Below are 26,320 nucleotides of genomic sequence, written 5' to 3' on the forward strand. Positions count from 1 at the left end.
TAAAATCAAAGCTTAAGCCTATCAAAAACTACACTGAGTATTTTACACAGTAACGTATTACTGTGTAAAATACTATATAATGTATACAATCTTAACTACAAATCGGCTGCTAAACCTCCCTTGACATGGCAGTGATCCATGATTGCCGTCTCCTCCAAAACATTTGTTATTTTCGACAAGGTATTTGTTCCAAAGTTCAGTTTAGCCACTAGTCAGACCATTAAACAAACAGAGAACAGAAGTTAGTTCTGTCCAGATTAGGGTTGGGTATCGTAAGAAATTTTCAGATTCCGGTTCCATTACTGCCTAACGATTCCCGGTTCTGATTCCGGTTCCATATAATAAAATAATTATGTTAAATAATGCACGCTCGCATTTATGCATATAGGCTTATATATAGCATTATATATATATATATATATATATATATATATATATATATATATATATATATATATATATATATATATATATATATATATATATATATATATATATATATATATATAATATATAAAAGCCTATATGCATAAATACGAGCGTGCATTATTTTGGCTTTCGTGTTGAAAAATAAATTTTGAAATATAAAAATGTAAACGAGGATCAGATATATATATTTCTTAACAATCGTGCCTGTACATAGGTGCCGATTTCTTTTCCTACTGTGGATGCTCGCCACAATGTCAAGCAATGCTTAGGTTACTTAGCAACAACAGATGCTCTGGAGCCCCCAAATGCTTTGAAGAGGAGGAAAATGGCGCGATCACGTGTTCTGTGTGGTTTTAGACATTAAATGTGAAGCAAATCTTAAGAAATTGAGCATGGCCATTTCAGTGGGTGCTCGAGTTGAGCACCGGAGCACCCACAGATCGGCACCTATGTGCGTGTTTATTGTATCACTTTCATCTGTAAAACAACACACGGTTAAAGTGAGAAACCTTTTTGGGGTTATGTCTCCAGCCGCGTTGAAACCACGCTCTGATGCTGTACTGGTAACTTTGTGCATATTGATAGTTTTTCAGAAAACCTTGACCAAGAGAGAATATCTTACCTCATTGTTCTGCCCCCAAGCCAGTGGGTCATCACTTATATGAGGTTATAGCACACTAACTCTGAGTATGCTGGCCGTTTGCGTTCACACGAACTTGAAGACATCTCGCTTGGCGAGACTGTACTTTTTATTTTTCAAAGTTTGTGACGTGCACAACACCGCAGGTCGCACTGTACCGTCAACAGTCCTAGAATCCACACTTTTGACTTTCTTTTTGACATGTTTGGCAGGAAGAATACAAAGCTTACCTCAGCAGCCTGAGTGTTTTCTGTGGTAAACTGCATTAATTTGGTTGCATGACTGTAAACAGTGGCTCAACGTAATTAATATTTATGAAGTAAGACATGGCTGTTTAAAGTGTTAACCGCTCCCAGCGCTTTGCCCGTGTATCACATCGGAACCGCTTATAGAACCGAAACTTAAGAATTACGTGTGGTTCCGGTTCCTTTTAAAAAACAGAACCAGTTGTGAATAAACCGGTTCTCGGTTCCCAATCCTAGTCCAGATGCGTAAATGCGACAACGCATGTGTGTCCGATGAAACGGTCTATAAATGTTTCCTTGCTACACAATCATCCAAAAATTGTGGATGGTTGGATGCATTGTCAAAATACTTGAATTATAAATTAATGTTCTTTTCTTTTTTTATCTTCTCAGCTTTCATCTGGTGCCCACAACTGTCCAGACCCTCTCTGAACTGCTGTGACCGAGTGGAATTGAAAGGCTGATTGGAGAGAATATCTGCCACCCAGGTAAAATGGCTGATACTACAGAAGCAGAGAGCTGAACATCACACATTGCCCCCTTTTCTTCTTTGTTCGAGGATCATTTTATGTGGACATTTCCCCCTTCCATTTCAATTTTCTCATCATGGCTATGCATGATATGAATCGTGCCAAGGGTTTCCCTTGCAAAGAATGCGACATCATTTGCCCAAGTACACCTAGTCTCCTGGAGCACATGAAAGCACACTATCATCAAGAAGAAAATGGCAGATTTGAATGTGAACAGTGTGGACGTATTTTTAAGCATGCCAGTAGCTTGGCTTCTCACAAAAAAACTCACGAGATGGGGTCCTTTCAGTGTCCGGTGTGCACCAGAACGTTGCCCAATGCAATGGCCCTAAAAAACCACCTCCGTGTCCACACGCTGTCTCCAAGTGCCCAAGCTGAAGAGGAGAATGATGACAATGCTGATGAAGAGAGGGATTATAATTTAGCACAAGATTTGTCTGACGCAGGTTTCAGGAGTCACATAAACAACAGCGGAATGATGCCTGGCAGTGACCATGATAAACAGAAATCTCCAGGATCCGAAGATGCCTGGGACAGACCATTTAAGTGTGACCAATGTGATAGGACGTATCGTCATCATGGCAGCTTGGTTAACCACAAGAAATCTCACCAAGAAGGCACATATAAGTGCAATTTCTGTTACAAACAATTTAACAATCTTGCTGCCCTTAATGCTCATGAGCGCACTCATTCAAAGTTTAAACCCTCTGGAATGTCCATTGGGGCCCTTTTGCCTGAAGCCCCATCTGACACTCGCCCTCCCGGTTCCCAGAACGATGATATGGTACCCAGCTTTTGCCATCTTTGTCAGGTGTCTTTGCCCAATAAGAATGACTTTCAAGAGCACATTTTGTTACATAATGCTGCATCATCTTCACTAGGGCTGCCACGTAGTTTCCCTGGGATAGTGCCTCATAATCTTAGCTCTGTTCGCTCCCCAGCAGTCAATCCATATACACCTGCCCTGGGTGACCCTCTTCCGTTGCCTCCATTACCTGACAAGCGTTATGACCCAATGCTAGGACCCCCTGTTACTAATTCCATCTATACCTGTGCATATTGTGGTGCAGGACATCCTGACATAGAGAGCCTCAAAATTCATTATCTTACTCATGAACCACACCCCACAACACATGCACAAGGAAGCCCTGCTATTTTAAATTCAGATGCACTGGCTTCAAACTCTCAACCCTCGGTATCCAATGGTGAGACAAGGTCTCAAGATCACTCTACAGCCATGGATGATGGCGAACGCAGATTCAAGTGCCAAGAGTGCGGGAAAAGCTATCGACACGCTGGGAGTCTAGTTAATCATAAACGCTCCCATCAAACTGGTCAATATCAGTGCACCATTTGCTGTAAACAATATCCACATTTAGCAGCCCTTCACAGTCACCTCCGCAGTCACAAGACTAGGCCAAACTCACAGTCGATGAGCACAGAGGGAGATTGGCTTTCCTCTGAGCCAATGACAGGGCTAGATTCCCAACAGGGCTTTGTACATTCTCAAGATCAGGATAGTGGTGCAACAACCCCAATATCACTTCCTGGTAATCTTGGTGACCCAGCTCACTTTGTCCCAGACAGTGGGCACAACAGTGGCCTGGATTCACTAGAGTTTCATGACCGTTTTGGTGGTGCTCTCGCTCAAAGCACTTCTAGCCACTCCCCGCTTCCCCAAAATCATCGTCAGGCAGGTAGCGTCAACCAGGGAGGTATGTCAAATGGTTTTCTCGGTAACATGAACTACCATAGTCCCGGTGGTGCCTCCCTGCCGTCGGGCAATGCCAACCTTAAAGAAAGTAGTCGTCAGCGGCGTGGTCAGGACCAGATGTCCTATGGGGAAGCACCAGCTAATTCCCAGAACAACAATAAGAGAATGGATAACAAAGACGATGATGACGATGGAGAGGTTTATCAGTGCACAGTTTGTGGAAACCATTATGCTAGCCTGAGGGCACTTCGTAGCCATTTACGAAGCCATGGAGTTAACCAGGGTGCAGGGCCGTCCTCTGCCCTCACTCCTGTAGGTGAACAAGAGTGGAGGAGGCGACAAGAGGGCAATACGGTCAGTCTTTTGATCTGTAGCACCTGTGGGCAGAGCTTCAACAGAAAACAGGACTTGCTAAACCACCAGCTGGTCCACGGACCTGCACGGCCAGATGCATCATCACAGGGCTTGGGTGGCACTAGCGTTAATTCTAATGGCAAAATGGATGGAAGGAACCACATTTGCGTTGACTGTGGCATGTTCTTTGCAGATCGCCATCAGCTGATTACTCACCTGTGTCCAGGCAAGGCGAGAGCGGGGGGATTGAACAAAGGTATGAACGGAGCTAAAGGGATGACTGGTGGAGCTGGTACTAGTGACAGCAGGGGCCCTGTAGACCCTCAGCAGATGCCAGACTCTGATGATCGGCCTCACAGGTGCGACCAGTGTGGAAGGAGTTACAGACACCCCTGCTCACTGCTCAACCATAAGAAATCGCACAAGACTGGGGTCTTCCGCTGCCTTGTCTGCCAAAAACGCTACTACAACCTACTGGCTCTCAAGAACCACCAGAGGACTCATTTTGACTTAAAGAGGTTAGCCAGCATTGCATGTGCCCTATTATACTCTAACTGTTTAGTTATCTTTGCATACTTTGAATGCTTATGTATTATCATGAGTCCCAGGTCATCAATCAATGAATAGATTTTAATGAAATTGTGAGTGTCAAAGCAGTGTGCAGGTGATTTTTATTTTTTTTCCCGTTAGAGAAGACAAGGGCAACAGGCATAACTCATACTGATGAACACACTGAATTTCATAACATCTGTACCTCATTTGTAGTCATCTCTGTATTTGTAAAGGGAACCTTCCCTCTGTCTGTTTCTTTCTTTAAGATGTGTGTTTTAGCCCTGCTTTCTCATCTACCTGCTTTTGTGTTTCATCTGTTCGCAGGCACAAGTGTGAGGAGTGCGGGAAAGCCTTTAAGATCCAGAAGCAGTTGATAAACCATCTGAGGTTACACGAGGAACATCGAGCGAAGACTGGAGATCGTGACCAACGGGTTCAAGGCATGTCTCATCCCAATGGTGCACGCTATGAGGGAGGCCCATCGCAGCTTCAAACTATGAGAATGGGCGAGCCCAAAATTCCAAACCCTCCGGTGAACCCCAACTACGGTCAGCCACAAGGTTACAAGAAACCGTATGCCGGAGCAAGGGCTCAGCAAGTTGACGATGGTAGCGGTCGTCGGCCCTTTGTTTGCGATCAGTGTGGACGCACTTATCGTCATGCCGGCAGTCTGGCTAATCATAAGAATCTGCATAAGATTGGCGAGTATCACTGTAATGTGTGCAACTCCACGTATCCGAATCGTCTGGCAATGAAGAACCACCTTCGAATGCATTTTGCTCTTAAGAAGTATTCCTGCACTGACTGCGGTAGGGGCTTCAGGAACCAGAGGCAGCTTGAAACGCACACCAGCAATCAGCTCTGCAAAGATCTCCCAGGTCCCCTTCCCGGTCCCAGTGTTCAAACCGCCCCTCCTCCAGCCGAATACGAGTGCGATGGGTGCTCACAGGTCTTTACTACGACCACAGACTTGGCCTCGCATAACTGCAGTGCCCAACTTCCCTCTTCCTCCGCCTCCCTCAACAGCTCTAACATAAGCATGGAGACAGGTGACCTGGGGTCTCCAGAACGCGAAGAGCGTCCTTTCACCTGTGACCTTTGTGGCTGCTCTTACAAACATGCTAGCAGTCTCCTCAACCATAAAAATACACACAAAATAGGCAACTTCAGCTGCTCATATTGTGACAAACCCTACTCCAACTACATGGCCCTACGCAACCACATGCGTATCCATACGCAGAAGAAGCGTCACATCTGCTCGACCTGTGGGAAGGCTTTCCGGCTGGCCCGCTTCCTTCGGAACCACCAGAGAGTCCACGAGGAGGGCCACACTCGTTTCGGCTGCCCCACCTGCGGGAAGAGCTTTCAGGGTCGGTCTGGGCTGGCCAGGCACCGCTGCGGTGACAACCAGGTAGGCAACGAGGGCGTGAGGAAGGCCACTTCAAGCACAAGAGAGGGAGAGGAGTACCGGTTCACGTGAGTTTACGTCTGTTGTTCGTGATTTTTGAAGTGAACTAGTAAAGATCACAGGTTTCTACATGTCTATTACAGGTATATGATCTCCAATCCGGCTTCCTCGGGACCATACGCGTGCCGGAATTCGGATTTTTCTGAAGTTTGGACAGTATGATTAGTGGAGACCAGATAAGTTACCCCCCTTTGCTTTCAGCTAGCATTATGCATTAGGTACTTTTTATGTATTTACTAGGTAGATGTGTTTTTATTGTACTAAAGACAGCCAAATGATTCCCTCCTTAACACTGTCTGATTAATGATAAAAATGTATGGTGGAGTTTGCTGTTGTTAGCAATTGTTGACCATATCAATGAAGTTAAGTCATCTTACATCAGCTATAGTAGTTCAATAAATACTGATCTAGGTCGAACGGCACCAGCAACAGAAAACAATTTTGTAGGTCTTTTGTTCTATCAAATATAGCTGTGTTTGCTATTTTGGTGCAAGGTTTAGTTGACCCAATAATGAAAATTTTTGTCATAGTTTACTCACCCTTGTGTCGTAATGGCTTTCTTTTTTGGTCTTCAGAATCAAAGCTTAAAAACGTGTTTCACTTTTTCTGTTTACAATGGGAGTGGATAGTGACCGCCTCTTTAAGCTTCAAAAGGACTCAAATGTAAAATAAAATAACTTCACGGAACACATGCCGTAGGATATTTTCCACTAGTTCTGAATGCATACGAACAGGTTTTGTTGATTATCTAAAATATAATTAGTAATTTAATAAAAGACCTGTTTATTTTCTTTTCATGTAATAACAGGAACAGGTCTTTCTGTTCTTCTTTTGTGGAGATCAAAGTTAAATGAATACTTTATACATAGATAATTTACTCACCACCATGCCATCCAAGATGTTTGTCTTTTGTTTGTTCAGTCGAGAAGGAATTTTTTTTTTAAGGAAATCATTCCAGGATTTTATTGTACATTATTGGACCTCAGCAGTTCACATTTTCAATGCAGCTTCAAAGGGCTCTAAATGATGCCAACCAAGGCAAATGGGTTTTATCTAGCGAAATGAGAAAAATAAAAAAATATGTTCGTTTGAACCACAACTCGTCTTGCACGTATTTCGTAATCACACGTTACATATGTGAAACCATATTAAACAATAAACTGACACAAAGACATTTATTTGTATCATTCCACGTATAACAATGTTGTAGTGGTCCTCTTTCTCCACACTTTCTGCAAACATTGGAGCAGTAGTTTCGCATACACCATGCATGACCTTTCGACATGATTACGTAATAGGTTAGGTCACGCTGGCGTGTCACATGACTAGCGCAAGATGAGAAGACCCTTATGCATTGGTTGGGATCATTTAGAGCCTTTTGAAGCTGCATTGAAACTGCATTTTAAACTGCATTGAAATTGTGAACTGTTGAGGTCCAATAAAGTCTATTAAATTGAGAACAATCCTGGAATGTTTTCCTCAAAAAACTTTATTTCCTCTCAACTGAACAAAGAAAGACTTCAACATCTTGGATGACATGAGGGTGAGTAAATTATCTTAGTTAAGGAATATTCCAGTATCATAAAAAAATTGATGCACAGCTAGAGGGAAACAGGAAATTAATAATGTAATTAATAATAAATAATGTAAAGCTTGAAGTTATTTAATTGGGGTGCACCGATATATCGGCTGATGATGCTTGCTATGCTTTTGAATGAAATATGGTGAAATGCCGCTACATACAAAAGCCAGAGGGCGCTCTCGTGCAGAAACTTAATATATGCTGCAGACGAAGAACCATACATGCAGCTCCATAGATATCTAAACTAGATGTCGCCTCAGGGTTCTTAGTATGCGTCAAAACCGTCGCCATCTTGGAACATGGGTCTTGTCATAGGTAAAGCTGCTATCTCCGACTGTACTTCGAATTAATGGACGATGCCAGACTTTTGTGCTGCGTATGGATGTTAGCCCTACTAGCACTATGCATTATAGTTAGAAAAAGTAGAATTTTCATAATATCAAAACTTGTTTCTGGACTCAATGCTAAATACACTGTTGAAACGAACCAAAAGATAACCATGAAAATCGCATTCATCACGATTTATGGTGATTTTATTTCCGTTACCCCATTGCCTACAATGACGTTAATGCGGGGCTCCCCTGTTTCAAGATGGCGGCTCTAGTTTACGCATTCGGTCCAATGATCTGCCGTAGCCAAGGCGACATCTAATGTACATATCTATGATGCAGCTCCAGGAAATGTTTTAAGGATATATTTATATTGCTGTTCTTCAAACCTTTTCTGGTATTTTCATGATAATAAAGAATATGCATAATGATTATGTTGGAGGAGTGTTACTTTTTCAAATGCATGTTATAAACCACTCAAACTAACAGTGATTTCAGATTGATAAGTCCTGATCAAAAGCCGTAGTGCATGAAATTGCTGTGCAGAATAGTTATTGGCCACATATTATTAGTGTATATCGGCATTTATTGCCGCATCTAGGGATGCACCGATATGGAAATTTTGGCCGATACCGATAACTCTTTATGTTTGGGGGCCGATAACCGATATATATATATAGGCCGATAAATATTCATATTAATTTCACAATGAAAAACTCCCAGACCGCGGACATCTTGTCTTTGCGCTAGACTAGCATACTCTTCTTAAGCCCGCAACACGTGTCATCTTCGTGCTATGTCACAGAAAGCACCAATCAAAACTCCACATGGCCAGCAATGAGCAAGTGAAGTGGTTCAACAAACCAAAATAATACATAATTTATCGGCTTTCATTTATCGGCTTAATTTTGCTATTAGACTGATAACCGATAATATTAAAAATAAGCAGTTATCGGCCAATAAACATATGTTGGCTGATATATCATGCCTCCCTAGCCGCATCCCTATTATTTAATGATGATTTGCATCCATTTGAAGTGTGAAAAGTCACAATCGATGCCTATTGCAAACAGAAAAAGAAAACAATTAAAAAAAATCAGAGTTTTGGTTTTGAACAACAAAGAAAGCCGTCGAGAGTGTGTCATGAAGGTGAGTAAAGGGTCACAAATTTTCCTTTTTTCAAAAATGAAAATAATTTTAGCATTTACTCACCCTCATGTATTTTTTTTAAACTTGTATGGGTTTCTTTCTTCTGTTGAACACAAAAGAAGATATTTTAATAAATGATGGCAACCACACAGTTGATGGTACCCAATGACTTCCATAGTAGAAAAACAAATACTATAGAAGTGACTGTGTACAGACATATGAAAATATCTTCAACAAAATAAATGAACTCTGAGAGGTTCAACATGAAGGTGAGTAAATTATGACAGGATTTTCATTTTTGGGTGAACTATCCCTTTAAAAACATATTAAGAAGGATACATTTCTATATATGTACAAGAATACTAACACGGCACATTAATACTAACAAATTAGATTTACAATTACCCCCAAATTCATGAAGAGTCGTGTTCTGCAAGTAAAAGTTCTCATGACAAAGTTTGTCCTTTAGGCTGTTTCCACCGTAAATGATAAATTACACCACTGCCTTTACTTTAACACCAGACAGAATTGGTAAATACTTTCATCAGATTTGGCAGCTGGATTCAAGATCATATACCTGTATTTGTGCATCGTTAACGCAGTTATCATTCAAGTCGACTACATATTGTCAGGTTACTTTCAGACTAATCTAGGTAACTAACTAATAAGGGGTTAATAGGACAACAAACAGGTGAGATTTACTTTTTCTCTATTTTTTGCTTTGTCTTTACAGATGTGACCAGTGTGGCCGTTCCTACCGGCATGCCAGCTCACTCCTTAACCACAAAAACACCCACACTGTCGGCATCTACCACTGCGCCGTGTGCCTCAAGACCTACTCCAACCTGCTCGCTCTCAAAAACCACCGTCGTATTCATTCGGAGATTCGTCGGCATCGCTGCCCGGAATGTGGCAAGGCTTTCCGCGTCTCATCCCAACTGCAGAATCACCGCCGTGTGCACCAAAAGGAACGGGAGTTTGCCTGCACTCTGTGCCAGAGAAGCTTCCCCACCCAGGCAAGCTTCCGACTCCACTTGGAAATGCAACATGGCCGAGCCTCCAAGACATCGCAACAGCCTGGGGTTTCTGATTTGGGTTGGAACTCTGGGCTTGACCATACGCTGATGCAAGCCCAAGGAATGGATCCTAATGGGCTCCCGAAGCTTAACCCAACACATCACAACCCCAGTGCCAGCAGCTCATCCGCGCCTCAACAACAGCGGTTTCGGAGTTGCAGCGAGACGGGGTGCAAGTCGCACGTTTGCGATCAATGCGGACGTGGTTACCGGCACGCCAGCTCGCTTTTGAATCACAAGAACAGCCACAAGATGGGCACCTATTTCTGCAACTCCTGTCAGAAGGAGTTTTCCAATTTAATGGCACTCAAAAACCACAGACGCATTCATACAGAACCAAAAAGGTACCAGTGCCCAGACTGCGGCAAGGCTTTCCGCGTCTCCACCCAGCTCATCTGCCACCGCCGCATTCACACCAAAGAGAAGCCGTTTTCATGTCAACAGTGTGATAAACGCTTCTCCAGCAAGTCCAACTTAAGACACCATCAGAAGGTCCATTGGAACAGTTCGGCACCTTCTACCACCCAAACCAACTTTTTGAGTATGCCCTCTGGGCCTTTTCTATAAGTTATGGCCGATGTTTGGGAGTTTGTCATTGAGGTTCATGCCAAGGTTTTTGGAGGTGCCAAAACCCTGATTCCCTTTCACTCATCTTCATCTCTAGTCACGAGGGGTGGCTGCTGTTTATGTTCCCTGCATGTCCCCCAAAACATTGGATTATTCAGTGAACTCCGTGTGACTGTTAGTTTTATGTCATAGTGACATATTTTCCCACCTTTATCCTAAACGCCACAGGTGACCTTATTTACATTTTCATAGTTCCCTTTTGAGGGTGGGGGGGACATTGAGGCCCACTGCCTTCATTTTCTGATACCAGCCTTTTAAAGTATTTGGCGTCTTGTTTTAAATGACTTTTAGATGAGGCATTTATATTGGTATGATGTATAAAATGGCAGATTTCCTTCCAGACTATTGTTAGTTCAGTATTGGTTTAAAGATGTTACAGGAAAATTCTAGTAGGTTCAACATCTACACACACATCTCCCCCTGTAAAATCATCCTTATTATAATCATACATTTCATGCCATGCCCAGCCGCCCCATCGACAACAATTATCAGTCGTAGATGATATATGAAAAAAAAACATGAATCCCAAAAGCTAGAAATAACTATGTTAAGCGGTGTATAGAGAAGTCAACACGTTTCGGTGTTGTGTAAGATTGTACGCATTTTTCCCCTTTATTTTTTTTACGTTATTTTCTTAATCGTGTGTTTCTTGCAGCACGAAGATGAGCTTCAAACCTTATTATTCAGCAGACGACAGCATTGCGCTTAATGGGTTCGCTTCTTTGCGGCATCGTTAGTTTGATCCCTCTCTTCATTTCATGATGTTGCTCAGAACCCACAATATAAATCTGCAACTAACTAGCTAGTGTATAGAAGTGGATAGGTTGTGCTATGAAAATAATGGGAAAAAAGGGGGGAAAATGTATATTGCTTGTAATGGCATTTGGTTTTACCTTGTATTGTATTGTACCTCTGACTGTATTATTTACAGGAAAACTTTTATAAAAGATCACTGTAGTATGCATTTTATTTATATTATTAACACTTGTAACTGAAAACGCTAGTTTTAGAACTTCGCAGTTTTAGGATTTATCGTTCCAAACGGTTTTGTTCCGACCCTTCCGTTCTCCAGAGGCACAGTCGGGAACGGGAGAACTTCTAAAGAACACTTTTATAGTGACTGTAATCTCCTTTTCATTGCCATTATTTGTTATGCTTTTGAAAGAACATTTCTGTCCCTTGTGCAATAAACAGGGAACTGTAATAATGTGTGTTTTGATTGCAGTACAACGAGTGTAAACATATCATCGCCTTTCTCACGTGATGGCTTCACGCTCATGTTTAGATTGGATGTGCCTGTTTCACTCTGTAAGCTCACATGTTAAGGAATTATTTTGTGATCGTTACAATCAGCAAGGCAATCATATTTTACTTAAGTTACACCGTTATGGTAACCCATGTATTTATTAGTATTTTTTATTTTCTTTTTTATTTAATTGCATTTTAACTGTTTTGAACCTCTAATACTTGGGAGCACTGGTGCTAAGTCATTTATTTTGAGTGAACATGAAGTTGTATGCGGTATGATCGTCGCACGGAAAGGTTATATATATATATATATATATTTATGTACCTGTACCATTGCAAGTTCTCACAATTGGCTAAATACAAAAAAAATCTTTCCTGGTGCACAGTTGCTACTTTGTCAAGGATTGACTTTGATCGATTCCAAAAAATAAATGCTAAAAGTTTCATATTTTTTGTTCCTTGTTTATATATACATAATATATATATATAAACTATATATATATATATATTATGTATATAAACAAAAGTATATAATGTTTATATATAAATATATATGCACACACACACACAGATGTGACTGTACACTTTTTTAACAACATTTTGATAATTCATTTCCTAACAGAACATGTTTGAATTATAACTTCAATGCTATCAAATAATAAAATAAATAGAAAATTAATGTAACATTCACTTCGAATGTATGTGGTTAGTCAACAACCATCAGCTGGTTTCAGTGTCATGGTGTTAAAGTCTTTATTTATGACATTTATTTCGATAAAACAATTGTTTATCATAGTGCTTTTCATAATTTTGCGTTGTTGCATAGCAGCTTTACCACTATGTTAAAGTGAAAGTTCGCCCCAAACTAAAAATTTGTCATTAAAGAAAAGTAAATAATGTTGTTTAAACCCCCCAAAGTCTTTGTTCTTCAGAACCCAAACATTTTGGGTTTTCTGGTAACTATGTCAGTGGATGGTGACCGCCTCCACTCACATATTAACCAGAAAACCCTTCAAGCTTCAAAAAGGACCCAAAAGTGTTAAATAATTCCACTCGTCACTTTTGGGTCCTTTAAAGTAGTGGTTCTCAAACTTTTTCTGCATGCGGCCCCCCTTTTGTACGGTGCATTTCTTCGCGGCCCCCAAAGAAAATTTATGACAAAAACTGTTCTAAAATTTAATTATTTTAATTAAACAATTTTAATTAAACAAAACATATTAAGTTATACAAAGTAGTGCTGTTGGTTAGTAGCCTTATTTTCATTAGGTTTAATTACATAGAATTCATGATAAATAAATATATTTTATAAAATGTCAAAAAACTGGGGCCCCCCTGGCACCATCTCACGGCCCCCCTGGGGGCCCCGGACCCCAGTTTGAGAACCACTGCTTTAAAGCATGAAGAGCCAGTCACCATATATTCCCACTGTAACTGGTTTTCTAGAAAACATCACAAAAAAAATTGTGTTTGGGGTCTGAAAAACAAGGAAAGACATTGAGGGATCAAAAACATGAGGGTGAGTATAATGATAAAGTTTTTCGTTTTTGGGTGAACTGTGACTTTATGTAGTAAACAGATTATTTCATATTACTTAATTCATACAAAATAATATAGTAAATACTTATTGTAGATCCTGTTATATTAATTACCATTAAAATACCTTATTTGCTCATGTCTGCTTAATGAACATCCTTCAGAAGTTCTTACAATATTGTTAAAACCTCTTACTTCGGCTGAAAAAGTATTGGTTGACCCTTTATAGAAAGCTATTACAAGCCAATTATAACTGGGTGCTTCGTTATGGGCTAAAAGTAATAACGGGTTTATGTGGTAGATTTTAGAAAATATACTACTTGTCTAAAGGTACATCTCATTTAAAAGCAGAAGTCAAATAATACAGTGGCCACTAGCGGCATACTAAAGAATTGCCGCGCATGCGCATGTCATGATAGCAGGGTGATTTTTTTTTTTTTTTAACACGCTACCTTTATCAAGTTGCAGATGTGTACATCCATCACAGTTCTTATAAACATCTTAAAGGTAATAATACATACATTAATCTGTGTATATAGACTCTTAATTCTTGATATTATGCATTATAATGTTTCACGGGTTCACATAATGAGTACATTCAACTTGAATGATACAAACATTTGGACGATCCTTAAAAAAGTGTTGGACCATGACAGAAAATTTGCTCAAAACATTAATACAGGAGTAGTTGAGTTAAAACATTTTAATAATCTGCCACCGTTTAGGCTTACTTACCTTTATTTGCGTATAATGTTTATTTATTAAGACGAAAGACGTTGTGAAGAGTCCTTGGAGTGACGTCAGTTCCAACGACGTTGACCGCCAAAAATTTCTATACAATTTGTGTGCTATACAGCAATAAGAATAAGACATTTAAAATAAAATAGAAACAATAAAAATCTTTGTGGGAACAGAAAATGGCACTTTAGACGTCATTTGAGTCAAAAACTTCAATGACTATCATGTATTGTTTAACTTAATTGTTGTAGGTGAGGTGAACATTACATTTGGTGTGTTTTTTACAAAACTCCTATAGATATAAAGTAAGTGATTTTTGTGATTTGAAACAAGAGAGACATTTTTAGAGGTTTGTGTAAACTAATGGTCTTAATTTGGCAATTCAAATTGTTTGTTTAAACTGTTACGTTTTGGTATTAGTTAAGATTATATTTTAGTATTCACAAACTCACAAACACCTAAAAGTATGTTGAATTGTAAGTCTCCTTAAGGTGAATTGGTTCATTGTTCTCCTTTTATGAGTCACCTGTGCTAATGTATGTTAACTTTTGTGCTTTAGAGAAAGTTAAATTAAAAGTATTCATTTGATTTTCAGGTGCAGAATAATGTATTAATGAGCAAAAGGTTGATTTGAGGTCCTAAAATGTCCACTAGATGGTGAAAGATCCCAGGTAAGAACTTAACTTCAGATAGATCTCAATACTCAGTCTGAACACAGTTACAGGCTACTGAGGAAAGACCTGTCATTGATTTTCCAGCAAGCAATTTTGTGTTTAAAAGACGTCTAATAGCCATCCAAACACAGCCCCGACATCGGTGCTAAAACAAGGCAAAATTTGATCTGTCATGAAAAGTGAATAGCCGTCTAACCATAGCCCAAAAAATTATGAAATAAAAAGAAACCAAACACCTTGTAATCAATAAAGTCGTCTACGTGATTGAATATAATACATCTCGCAAGTTTTTTTGGGTAGAAAGTATATAACCAAATTCAAGATTATTTTGGCTAGATGTAAGCCAGACAATATCGGGTCTAACTAGATGGTGAAATGATGCTTATTGCTTGCCTGCTTCATTTTAAAGCATCACTGCAGTAATAAGAGAATGTAGTATAGTGTGTACATGACTTCAGATGAGGTAAAAAATTTTTAACTCCAATCAACTTACAGTGAACTTGTTTTGGGTGTTTAGGTCCAAAATGGTGTCTCGGTCAAGATCCACTTAAAATATACCCAGTTTCTGAGTAAATTTTCTGAGCTCTGAGTTTTTAATAGTAGCCTAAGCCTACATTGCTCAATGCCAAAGATTTAAAGAGCACCAATGGTTCGATTCATGATTTTACATTTCCTTTGGTGTGCATAAGTACATGTTAATGATATGCAAAAGGTACAAACCCCAAAGTAAACAATGACGTGAGTTATCGTCTCCAACGTCAAACTCTTTTCTTGGTCTGCAACAACCACACGGATTGTCTTTCTGGGATTGGTGATGTAGACGAGACCGACATTATCATAATTCCTTTCGCGTTGGACTCACAGCCTGTAAATTAACTCCTGTTAGCATTGCATTGTGCGCGAATCTTTCAAACATGGTAAGGAGCTTTACATTTCTGTCTGACGTCAGAGGTATTCAGACCCATCACAACGTTAGCTGGCCAATCAGGGACACAGAGCTTTTAAAATCCAGGTCAATAATTATCACTGGCCCAACCAAAAATACCAAATACATGTGCAAATAATAAACTTTCATAGCGGTGCCTGTTAACTGGCCCGAGCATCATTCACGCTGGCCCCAGGCCATCGGGCAATCCTTATTGTCGAGGCCTGGCCTATAACGTTTTAACAATTTTTTGTCATTTATTGATACAACTATGTATTAAATGGAAACTAACCGAAAAGGTTATGCATATGTTTTGTTTGTTTTATTTGTTAAAGAAATGTCATTTTTAAGAGGAATTATTAAAACGCCCTTAACATAAAAGATTAACACATGAAGCTTATAGCTGAAATAGAGCACAGTTGCTGAAGTATTTTTAAATGAAAATGTACAGCTTGTTGCTTAGCAACTGGAAAACCAGCCCTTCATACCTGCCAAGTTTGAGTTTATATTGAAAGGACAAAATTAGTTCATTTAGAGTATTGATATTGCACTTGCTGGCCTTGCACAACTCTTAAGAAGACGTCTACAGGCTAAATCAATAACAGTGTTATTGACTAAACCCCCATCACCACTCTGACTAACTTTATCTGCTTTGCATGCAGTGGTCTTGAGTGAATTTAGCTCATTACAGTCAATTTTAAATGTGTCTAAAACATTACAGTGGAGGAAACATCTTAACAATTGATGAAATAATTTTCTAAACAAGATTCGAGTTACACTCCTAAAAATAAAGGTGCTTGAATGGATCTTCAAAGCGATGCTGTAGAAAAATCATTAACCTTTCAAACCTTTAATTAGTGCTGGGAAATAAAAAATAAAAGTTTTTTGAATATTATGTGTGTGTGTACTTAGTGTAATTATTATGTCTATTCACCACACACACACACATACATATAGTCATTTCAGATTTTTAAATTTAGATATACTTTTTAAAATGTATATATATAATATAGAATATATAAAAATATAAATAAATATATATATATACACACATGTAAATGTTTCTTAAATACATACATGAATGTGTGTGTATTTATATATACATAATAATTACACACAGCACACACTCATAAATTATGCCAAAAATCACTTTTATTTTGAATGCGATTAATCGCGATTAATCTTTTCCCAGCACTACTTTTTATATTTAAAAAAACTTTATATCACTACAAAATACCTTTTGTGAAACAGAAAGGTTGTTTGGATGTTAAAGGTTCTTTATGGAACCATTCAGCCAAAAAACATGAACCACCTTTATTTTAAGGAGTGCACAATTTATTAAGGTATGATGATATACGTTATTTCATATCACAACTCTGTAGTTATTCGAGACAATTCTGGATGTGCATCTCAAAATCCAATGAAACTAGGGATGCACCGATACCACTTTTTTGGAATACGAGTATGAGTACGAGTACTTGCATTTCAGTACTTGCCGATACCGAGTACTTATTAAAAAACATGATTTAAATTTACAGGTAACAGCTTTAGTCATATAATTTAACAAAAAAACAAGGGACTAGTTTTCCAGTTTGTTGTAAACTCTGCCTCTTTTGACAACACAAGAGGCATTAACCCCTTACACGCCGCTCAAACATAGACATTTCTCAGACCGTGGTATCGATCCCTGGTATCGGGGGACTTTTAACGAGTACGAGTACTTTAGAAAATGTGGTATCGAGGCCGATACCCGATACCAGTATCGGTATCGGTATCGGTGCATCTCTAAATGAAACCACAAGACATCTATATGTCATGTTGAAAGTTTTAACATGTATATAATATAAGTAGCAAACCATACCTTCCTTTGCCATTTTAAATAGTTTCCGGGATCAAATTCTCCTTATTTAAGTAATTTTCTTTTGTTTAGTGTCAGCTGGCCATTTGAACCATGAGATAAAATATTTTACCCCAAAAGTTAGTGAAAGGTCTAAATCCAGGATGTCGATAAACCAGACAGCTTAGTGAAAAATTGTGCTTTGGTTCTGGTATTTGAGAAAAGTCAGTAAATAAAGAGAAGCATTATAAAAAAATATAAAATGTTAGATTTCTCAAAAGAAATAATTAGAGATGCACCGGCCATTGACCAGAATTGACAGATTTTACGTCCGACCAGACCGGTACTGCCGGTTAGTCATACGACATTCCGATTCTGAGCCGGTCCTTTTGTTCCCAGTGGCGCAAGCAATAACGTCACAGCCGCACACCCGTAATTCCGTACCCGTAAACGTGATTCATTTGACATAAAGACCGGGAGCCGCACGGCCCCCACAAATCGTGGCGTAATTAAAAACCTTCAGACTGTGAACACAAATAAGACTCTTAAAAACAATTACCTTTCAACATGAGTCCTACCCCACATCCACACCCCATATGACACATTGATATGCTGTTCTTCAGGCAGAGGCTTTAGAAATATAATAAACTTCATCAGTCCAGCTTGGATGTCATGTTTTTTATATTTGGACATCTAACATGTCAGTGAGCCTGAGCACTTTATATTGAGATCTTTTTAAATAAATAAAAATCCTGTAATTTTATGCAGATTGGGATGCAAATCAAGTTTTTATGAAAAAAGATTTGTGTTTGTAGCCTACCTGTAAGCATCAACTATAGTTCTTAAAAAGAAAATTGGAATCGGCAAAATCGGTATCGGCACACCTACAGAAAAATCGTAATCGGCCAAGAAAATTGCAATCGGTGCATCTCTAGAAATAATAGAGACCTCTAGAAGAAAAGTATGGTAATTGCTTGTAAGGTTTACTTAGAAATGGAGATGAATTTGTTCAAATGTAGTCAAGCGAGAGCTCATTTGTTCATGCATTTCATTGTAAACATAAAGTAAACAATAAACTTTTATTGATATTCATCACCCGAAATCATTCTTCGCCTGTGAGCATTTCAGAAACTTGACAGAAGGAAAAGTATGGAAGACCATTACAGCAGTTACACTGGACAATCGTTTTTCTTTATTTTTTGTTTCAGTTCATAATATCTGTTTGTTTGGGGTTTTTCTTTTTTCATTTTCATTTCAACTTAAAATTTTGACACACTTATAAAAGACAGCATCTGCATAGAGTTCTCATCTTAAAGATCCATGGAGAAAAGAGGGAGAAAGGTTGTGAGAGAAGGTAGGAAGGAAGATAGCAAAGGGTTAAGAGAGGAGAGGGCTACTGGTACGCCACACTAACCAAACAGAACATCAAACAGTATTACAAGAGAAGGGGAGAGAGGGACAATTAAGTTGTTTGTTTGTATCTTTTTCCTTTTTTTACAATACAGTACACACATACACACACAGAAAATAAAAGACAGAAGTTGCAATTCCAGTCAAAGTTGCAGAAATCGATTTCATTTCTTCCTTCCCATCCTTGGTGCCCAACTCATTGTGGTTTAACTTAGATCCTAGTGGGGCAAAAGTCGACACATAAAGCCACGGTTGGAACCACGGTAATTAACTGTAGATTTCCACAATAATATTGAAGTCAGTGCTTTCATATAGACGTGCGAGAAAGCCCTTTTCTTAGTATTGCACAGATGAGTGTTGTATTCTTTAGCGTTCGTCGTTTTCTTACTCTGCTTTCATTTGAACTATTCTTCGTATTCGTTTATTAAATCATCCGTCAAAGTCTTACATCATAGCTTCTGAATTTCACCCTACACGCTACAGTCTACGGACATAAGGTTTTCTAACAGCTATGTACAGCTCTAACCGACACTGATTGTGAAAGTGTCCGAACATAAATCACGCAATGCCCTGCTAATACGTTTTTTTGAATTTGACCTCAGCGCAGGCGTTAACGCTAGAAAAACTTTGAAGGTTTCTGGAAGCTACAGATGAAGTGTGCATTTGAACTGTAGACCTACTGCATCAACGGTGCAAATGGAGGGAAGCACTTTTCCCAGAGTTTAACCATTAACGGCTCTCTGAGATATATATATATCTCCTATATATATATATATATATATATTGTATTAAATCTGATGGTAAAGCGTTGTTCTTCTTTTCCGTAATACATCACCCTTGACATCATCGAAAAAACGAAAGATGCTGCATTAAGACGAGCGATCGAGCGAGCGTGCGGCCAACATTGAAAACCTGCGACCAGGGCAAAGAAATAAAACTCAATCAACCTCACAACTTTGACAGGAACTATTTTAGTAGTTTTATACATGGACATGCAAGTCATTTTTTCTCTCTTTGAAATATTTACAATAATTACAAGACAAAGATTCATTTCAGATTGACAAAATCGCGAGCATTCAATATTACTACTAATATAACACAACTTCTCGGGATTCTTTAAATCATTGTAGTTATATAATTCATCACATTTGATAACGGTAGAATTCAGTAAGGTCATCCATATTCAGTCTGTCAGCAAAGGTTTACTGTGTCTTCCTTTAATTACAATATATATATATATATATATATTCATCACATCACTGCAGGTCTTCATGTGAATGTTGCGATGATTATTTTGCCATAATCACAGTTTGAGCACCATCTCTATAAACCGTTTCCTCGTTCTAAATCTAACACTGAAACAAGAATACTGGTATAAAGTTTAATGGGAATATACATCAAAGGAATGACACAAACGGGCTTGAAATTAAGGAGGTTTGTGGCTGGGGCTGTCGAGCCAATCACAATCGCAGGTCCTGGAGGCAGAAAAATACATGTCGGTCATAACGCAAATGTTTTGTCGGCCTAGCAGACGCAGTCTATGCTGCACGCCTAGAGCGCGCTTGCTCCGTATTATCGCGCCGCCGCTCGCCGTGTCAATTGAACGAAAGATTGTTTTTCTCCACCTGCGGCGATGAGGCGCTCCACAACCCCAACCAAAAAGACTATTATGCAGTTAAGCTCTAAAAGGTACATAGTTTCATTTTAGTTGAATTTTCACTCATTTACAAAATGCCTTCTGGATGTGCTGTGTTACGCTAGTGCTGTCTGGTCGTTTCAGTGACAAACAGTGTGAAAAACAATGAACGTAAGACAACTAAGAAAACTTTCATCCAGATCTGTTCCTGTGTTATTATACAATTTTTATTATTTCATTGTTTTTAACCAGAGCTGATCTAATGTCTACGTCTAATGTATTGCCAGCACAGAGGCAGAAGTAAAATTGAGTTGAACAAAGGGAATGGCAACAAATATAGCATCATTTGTGGGGGGGAAACATAACAACATACACTTAAAATTTGGACATTGCTGGGAAATATTTGTTTTGTACGCAGCTGTTTTAGGAGAAAGTGCTTTAAAACGAACAAGCTTGGTAGTACACATTATACATATTCTTGATAAATAAATAAAAATGGACAAATTCAAAACCTTTATGAGAACCTTGTGGTTTGAATGCATTGCAATTGAAAACAAGTGGTTACAAGACTTACAGGCGAAGAGGACTACACAATACAGTTGACTGTACCATTGTGCTCTGTACTCGCATAATGCTTTGGCTTTTAAATCTTATTACTTTTCTCAACATTTTAATGAAGTCGCACAAAACCGGGACTCTGTAGCTGCAAACTATAGACCTGCAGACCAGAGGAACCCCTATACGCTGACACTGCTTAGGGCTTCAAGAGCAGACGAGCACACACACAACCGCACACACACACAAAACGCTCATGCTCACTATACAGCAATGTGTGTGTAAAAAAGGAAAATGGCGAGGGGAACGGGGGCACGCACACGTGGCCTTTGAGTTGCACAATTCGACACCGCAGCACACGACTCACAATAAACAATCGTCTGTACGAAAAATTCACGTATCATCACCAATTAAGCACAACGATCAAGTTGGGTAACATCGGGGTAATGCAGAAACGAATAATAAATCATTTTAACCGGAATGTTTTCAGAGGGTGAGGAGGGGGGAAGTACGTCTTTTTGCACTATGGATGGTAAGGAGCGAAATACCCGGCAACAAACGAAAAATTTGTATCGGTGCGCACATCCACAGGGAACACATTCATGGGGACCACGGTAAAACTCCAGCATCATCGGGGTCATAATGACACGGCCAGCAAAACTATTAAATGATGTCGATTCCCCCATCCGACCCTTAGAGATAAATAATAAAAAATAACAAAAGCAAACGTTAACAAAGCGATAAACAGTACAACCCCAAAAAAAATGTGGCGGCGTAAGACATTGTTTTCTTTGATTGTAAAGTGCACACATGATAGAGAGCCATGCAAACTAACAAGGAGAAAGTTGCATGCGTTAACAAATAAGGGCCTTCCAGCTCTATCTTCTACTAAAAACAACACCGACATACATATTTACCTCATTTTACCATACATGTAAGTGATTTGACACTCAATACACAGAAGTTTCAAAGAAAACATGCTGGACATTACTGAAATGATTAAAGCAAAATAGTCCCGGCCTCTGCCTCAGGCTTTGTAAAAAGTATACAGTATACATCCCCAAATCTTTCCTGTTCCCCACTACTTTGCTTTGGGTAGATAAGAGGGTGGGGGGTGGGGGGGCTCCTGTTATATATTCTGTAATAAGCAGTACATGGAAATATTGGAAAAAGGAGTGCACTTTTTTCATATACACGTTGTTTAACAATGAGGAGAAAAGGACTTTCTAAGCGCATAATCTCTTGGTATTGTCTGAGACTAATCGAGCAAAGAGGGATTGTGAATTTATATCAACAAACAGAAAACAGAGCTAAAGTTTGGTTTTGAATTTTAGCCCTTAAATTTAAAACAAGCAGTACGTAATTCACCAAGCTGGCACTTTCTGTCTAAAATATAAAAAACTAAAAGAAAAAAATGCAACAAATCGATCCAGCTGTTTGCTTTGTATTTAAAAAAAATCTTTGGACAAACCATGAGAAAATCTAAGCTAGTTTCATCTTGAGATCTTGGGAAGGTACTAGCATGGGCATTAGGTTATATAAAATTTGCTTAAATCTCTATATATTTAGTCACTGCATAAAATATATTTTGACTAGTTACGTGTTGAACGTAGCTTGATGAACATTACGACATACGAAATAACCGATTTTTTTAAGATATGTAGAATTTAATGTGGGGTATCTGCCTTGTCCCAGTAATTTCGAACGTTTTGTTTTACGAGTCTCATCGATAACTAGCACCAAGATGAACAACATCAAGCAAACTCTTGAATCTATTTAATCCCTCAAAACCGTATTTGTCCAGTCTAAACGTTTCGTTTAAATGATCATATAAATAAACCTCTGTATGACGCAAATAATAACTGTGAAACTAAGGAAAATAAACTCTAGCGGAACCGACCACTCTCCAAAAGATAATATTTAGGCTAGGCATTGCTTCAAGTATTGACGTTGTCTTAAAATTTTCTGTTTTAAAATGTTCCTGTAAGAAATCTCTAGAACAGTATAGACAAATACACTGTGTCTCTGTTTTATCTGTCTTTCTTTATCCTTCTGTAGGTCCTTCAGCGCAGTTTAAATAAAAAATCTGGGGCGCTTTTCGCTATCAAAACTGCATAGTTGGACAGTTTACACAATGCCACCCTACCAATCCAAGTGTCGCTTTCTAAACGTGTGACGATGTGGCGACATTTAAACCTAAAAAAATGTCAGTTTCTTCACTGCCAACTATCGGCAGTGCAGTACAGCAAATGAAGTTGGCGGCAAGGCCACAAAAAATCACTTCTATGTACAAACGTAGTGATGTCACTTCCTGTCACGATAATTAAATGATGTGTGCTTCTTCTTAGATCATGTTTTTATTCGTTTCTTGTTTTTGGTTGCCCACAATAAAACTACGAAGAAATTCCGCTATGAGGTTGATGCATTTAAACTAGAGCAGTCCAACTGTTAATCGGTTTTCTAATAACGTAACAATGAGAGATTTCATTTGAATGTAAGCAATCGCTCAGAACGTCTGACTATGACTATTGTCTAACATTTATGCAGTCAGTAGGTTAGTATTCTTAATGCATTTATGGTTTGCCAAACACCGAGTTCTGCTGGAACATAAATTAATTTAGCAGTTCCTGGCACTGTCCTGGATGCCCCCCCAAAAATGAAAGCAACGCTAGAAAAATAAAATAAAAACAAAAAGTTGATTTTATTCCTTTACAGGTAGTAACCCATGTGCTGCTTTTATGTTCAATACATTTACATGTACACTTTGTAAATATTACGTTTATTTGAACCCACTTTTGTATATATTTAAATCAGCTAGTACGTAACATCTCCTTTGTTATTTATTTTGTTTTCGATGGTATGATTTTGAATATTCGGCTTTTAACCCTACCCAACCCCCATTTATGACAGTTTCCTCATTTCGTGTTTAAATGGTAAAGCACTCAGCTCTCCGAATGTTTCTTCTCTCTTGGTGTCGTTTAGAAGCCCAGTGTTCCTCCGATACTGGACGCCAAAACCACTCCCAAAATTACACAGCAGATGATGATCATGATCTTCTTCTACAGAGGGTCAAACAAAAGAAAAAAAAGATGTTAACAAACAGACAAGCTTTTTAATTTTATCTTATCTACAACCATTTTAAGTTCTCTTTCTCTCGAGTAAGTTTGGTTTTAATTTAATTAGTTATTAACCTAATAAAAAATAACAGAGTTTGGTTTTAATTTAATTAGTTATTAACCTAATAAAAAATAACAAATTGCGTTCTTTTAAAATGAATAAGAGTGTGCGCAGGCTAAGATGCTATTCTCAAAACCAACTCAAACCTTATGTCTGGGTGTATGGCCTAAAGCTAAAGAGTATAAAGATATAAAAAGTATGAAGATAATAAAACACTTTTAAACAATTAATAAGCAACTGTATTTCTGAATATTGTCATACTTTATACTTCACTACTGGCAAACTACTTTAACTGCATAGGACAATTTGTTGATTAAAGTCAACTGAAACCATAAAAGCATGTGGCAAACTACCAGGAGTCTGCGGCCTTTGGGCTGTCAGTGCAATGGCCATTAGCCAGAAACTGCAAAAACTGCAGCCAAAGGTGTCGATGCTGACAGCATCTGTTTAAGAACCTACTGGGCATTTCACACTTAAAATTGTCAACCCCTGACCGTTCTGGACTGGGTTATCTTGACAGACTGTTCATATTGGTTATAGCCTGGGTTTAAAGGCAAGGTAACTGATTTGATCCAGAAACATTTTTAGTTATAAGGTTAAAAGTCTCCCGCATCCTGATAGCAATTACAATGTTTAATTGTTTAAATGTATTTTTTTAAATATATGTCATCTGTGAAAGGCGTAGGACCAAAAAATTTTCAACATATCATTGAACTCGGACCGAATCAAATAATTGGACGCATCTGGGAAAGTGTTTTGCATGCCACTGCGCACCCGGTTCACGCATACACTATACGTCATCATCAGTTCTGGATCGGCAAAAACCTGAATTAATATCGGTAACTTAACTGCTTTACCATGAGATGCAAACAGCTGCGGCAGGCAAAGGGTCTGAAAGGGTCGTTGCAATGTTTATTTTGGTAAGGTACGTGATATGATTGTATTTAAATGGATTCAGATATTCTACTTTGATGAAACATTGTGTTGCTTATGAAGTTTGTGTTCCTTTACGAATTAGCGTAATGAATAATGATATACTACTACGTCTACAGTACTGAAAATGTGCTTAAACTAATTCCGATTTAAAACATTTTTTTATGTCCTTTATTTTGGTAGTTTTTTCACTGGTGAATGAGACATGGGATGTGGACCATGAATGTCTGGTCTTTGCGTATTCATGTGTTTTAGAGGACGCGTGGCTTTGGATGGCGATTTGAATGGAGATACCTTGCCTTTAACACTTCACATTTGTAAATCCTTGGTTAATGTTCTTGCTTGAATAATTATAATTTCAAAACCTTTTAATAACTGAATGCACATTAGGGCTGCACGATTAATCGAAAAAGAATCACGATCTCGATTCATACATATAGGCGATCTTCATTTTAAATGACGGCGATTCACTTGCATTTACAGTATTTCCCTGTATTCAGTTTCTGCGTTCAAGTGTTCACGTATTTACATTACAACAACCCAAGAATATCAGTCAAACTTGCTTACACACACTCATACAGGGTAAAACCAAACCCTATTCATTCACCAATCAGACCTGATCGTTTCTCTCCTCTCTCTCATCTCATTTGCGGCGTTCCGCTGTCACTCGCGTGACGTATAACAAGGCGGCAGACCTAAACACAGTCGTTTACTTGGTGGATCTGGAGCGGCAATTTTCACAAAAAAGAGAGGATAAACGAGTGTCACTGTGGAAAATCCTGGTGGCGACGGAGAAAGTGAAGATGCAACAACATTGGTTTCGAAAAAAGGCAAGGAAATTATTTACCTCAGGCTCCGGACGTTTCTAAATCGGAAGGCTGCAACCTCAGGAGGTCGCATGCAGGCTGTATACGTCATCAAGCCTGGTTCATTTGAGTTAACGGAGCATTACATTCGCA

The 26,320-nt window shown here is 38.8% G+C and overlaps 2 protein-coding genes across 5 annotated transcripts in view; one reads left to right on the plus strand and one right to left on the minus strand.

Annotated features, from left to right (window-relative positions):
- LOC135775631 (zinc finger protein 646) overlaps window positions 1-12,387 on the plus strand; it is a 34,728-nt gene extending 22,341 nt beyond the window's left edge. For 2 of the 4 annotated variants that reach the window (XM_065286021.2, XM_065286013.2), the window contains exons 2-4: window positions 1,708-4,430; window positions 4,789-5,940; window positions 9,726-12,387. In XM_065286021.2, coding sequence (XP_065142093.1) covers window positions 1,921-4,430; window positions 4,789-5,940; window positions 9,726-10,635 — 4,572 coding nt within the window. In that variant the 5' untranslated portion in view covers window positions 1,708-1,920 and the 3' untranslated portion in view covers window positions 10,636-12,387. Of the gene's footprint in view, window positions 1-1,707; window positions 4,431-4,788; window positions 5,941-6,015; window positions 6,109-9,723 lie in introns of all 4 variants that reach the window. The other 2 variants (XM_065286028.2, XM_065286038.2) reach the window with 2 other exon arrangements.
- A 6,328-nt stretch (window positions 12,388-18,715) lies between these two features.
- Window positions 18,716-26,320, minus strand: part of stx1b (syntaxin 1B) — a 53,929-nt gene continuing 46,324 nt past the window's right edge. The window contains exon 10 of the mRNA XM_065286107.2: window positions 18,716-24,310. Within this exon, the coding sequence (XP_065142179.1) occupies window positions 24,230-24,310 (81 nt within the window). The 3' untranslated portion in view covers window positions 18,716-24,229. The remainder of the gene's footprint in view (window positions 24,311-26,320) is intronic.

The sequence above is a fragment of the Paramisgurnus dabryanus genome, chromosome 19 (genome assembly GCF_030506205.2).
Source record: "Paramisgurnus dabryanus chromosome 19, PD_genome_1.1, whole genome shotgun sequence".
Lineage (NCBI taxonomy): Eukaryota > Metazoa > Chordata > Actinopteri > Cypriniformes > Cobitidae > Paramisgurnus > Paramisgurnus dabryanus.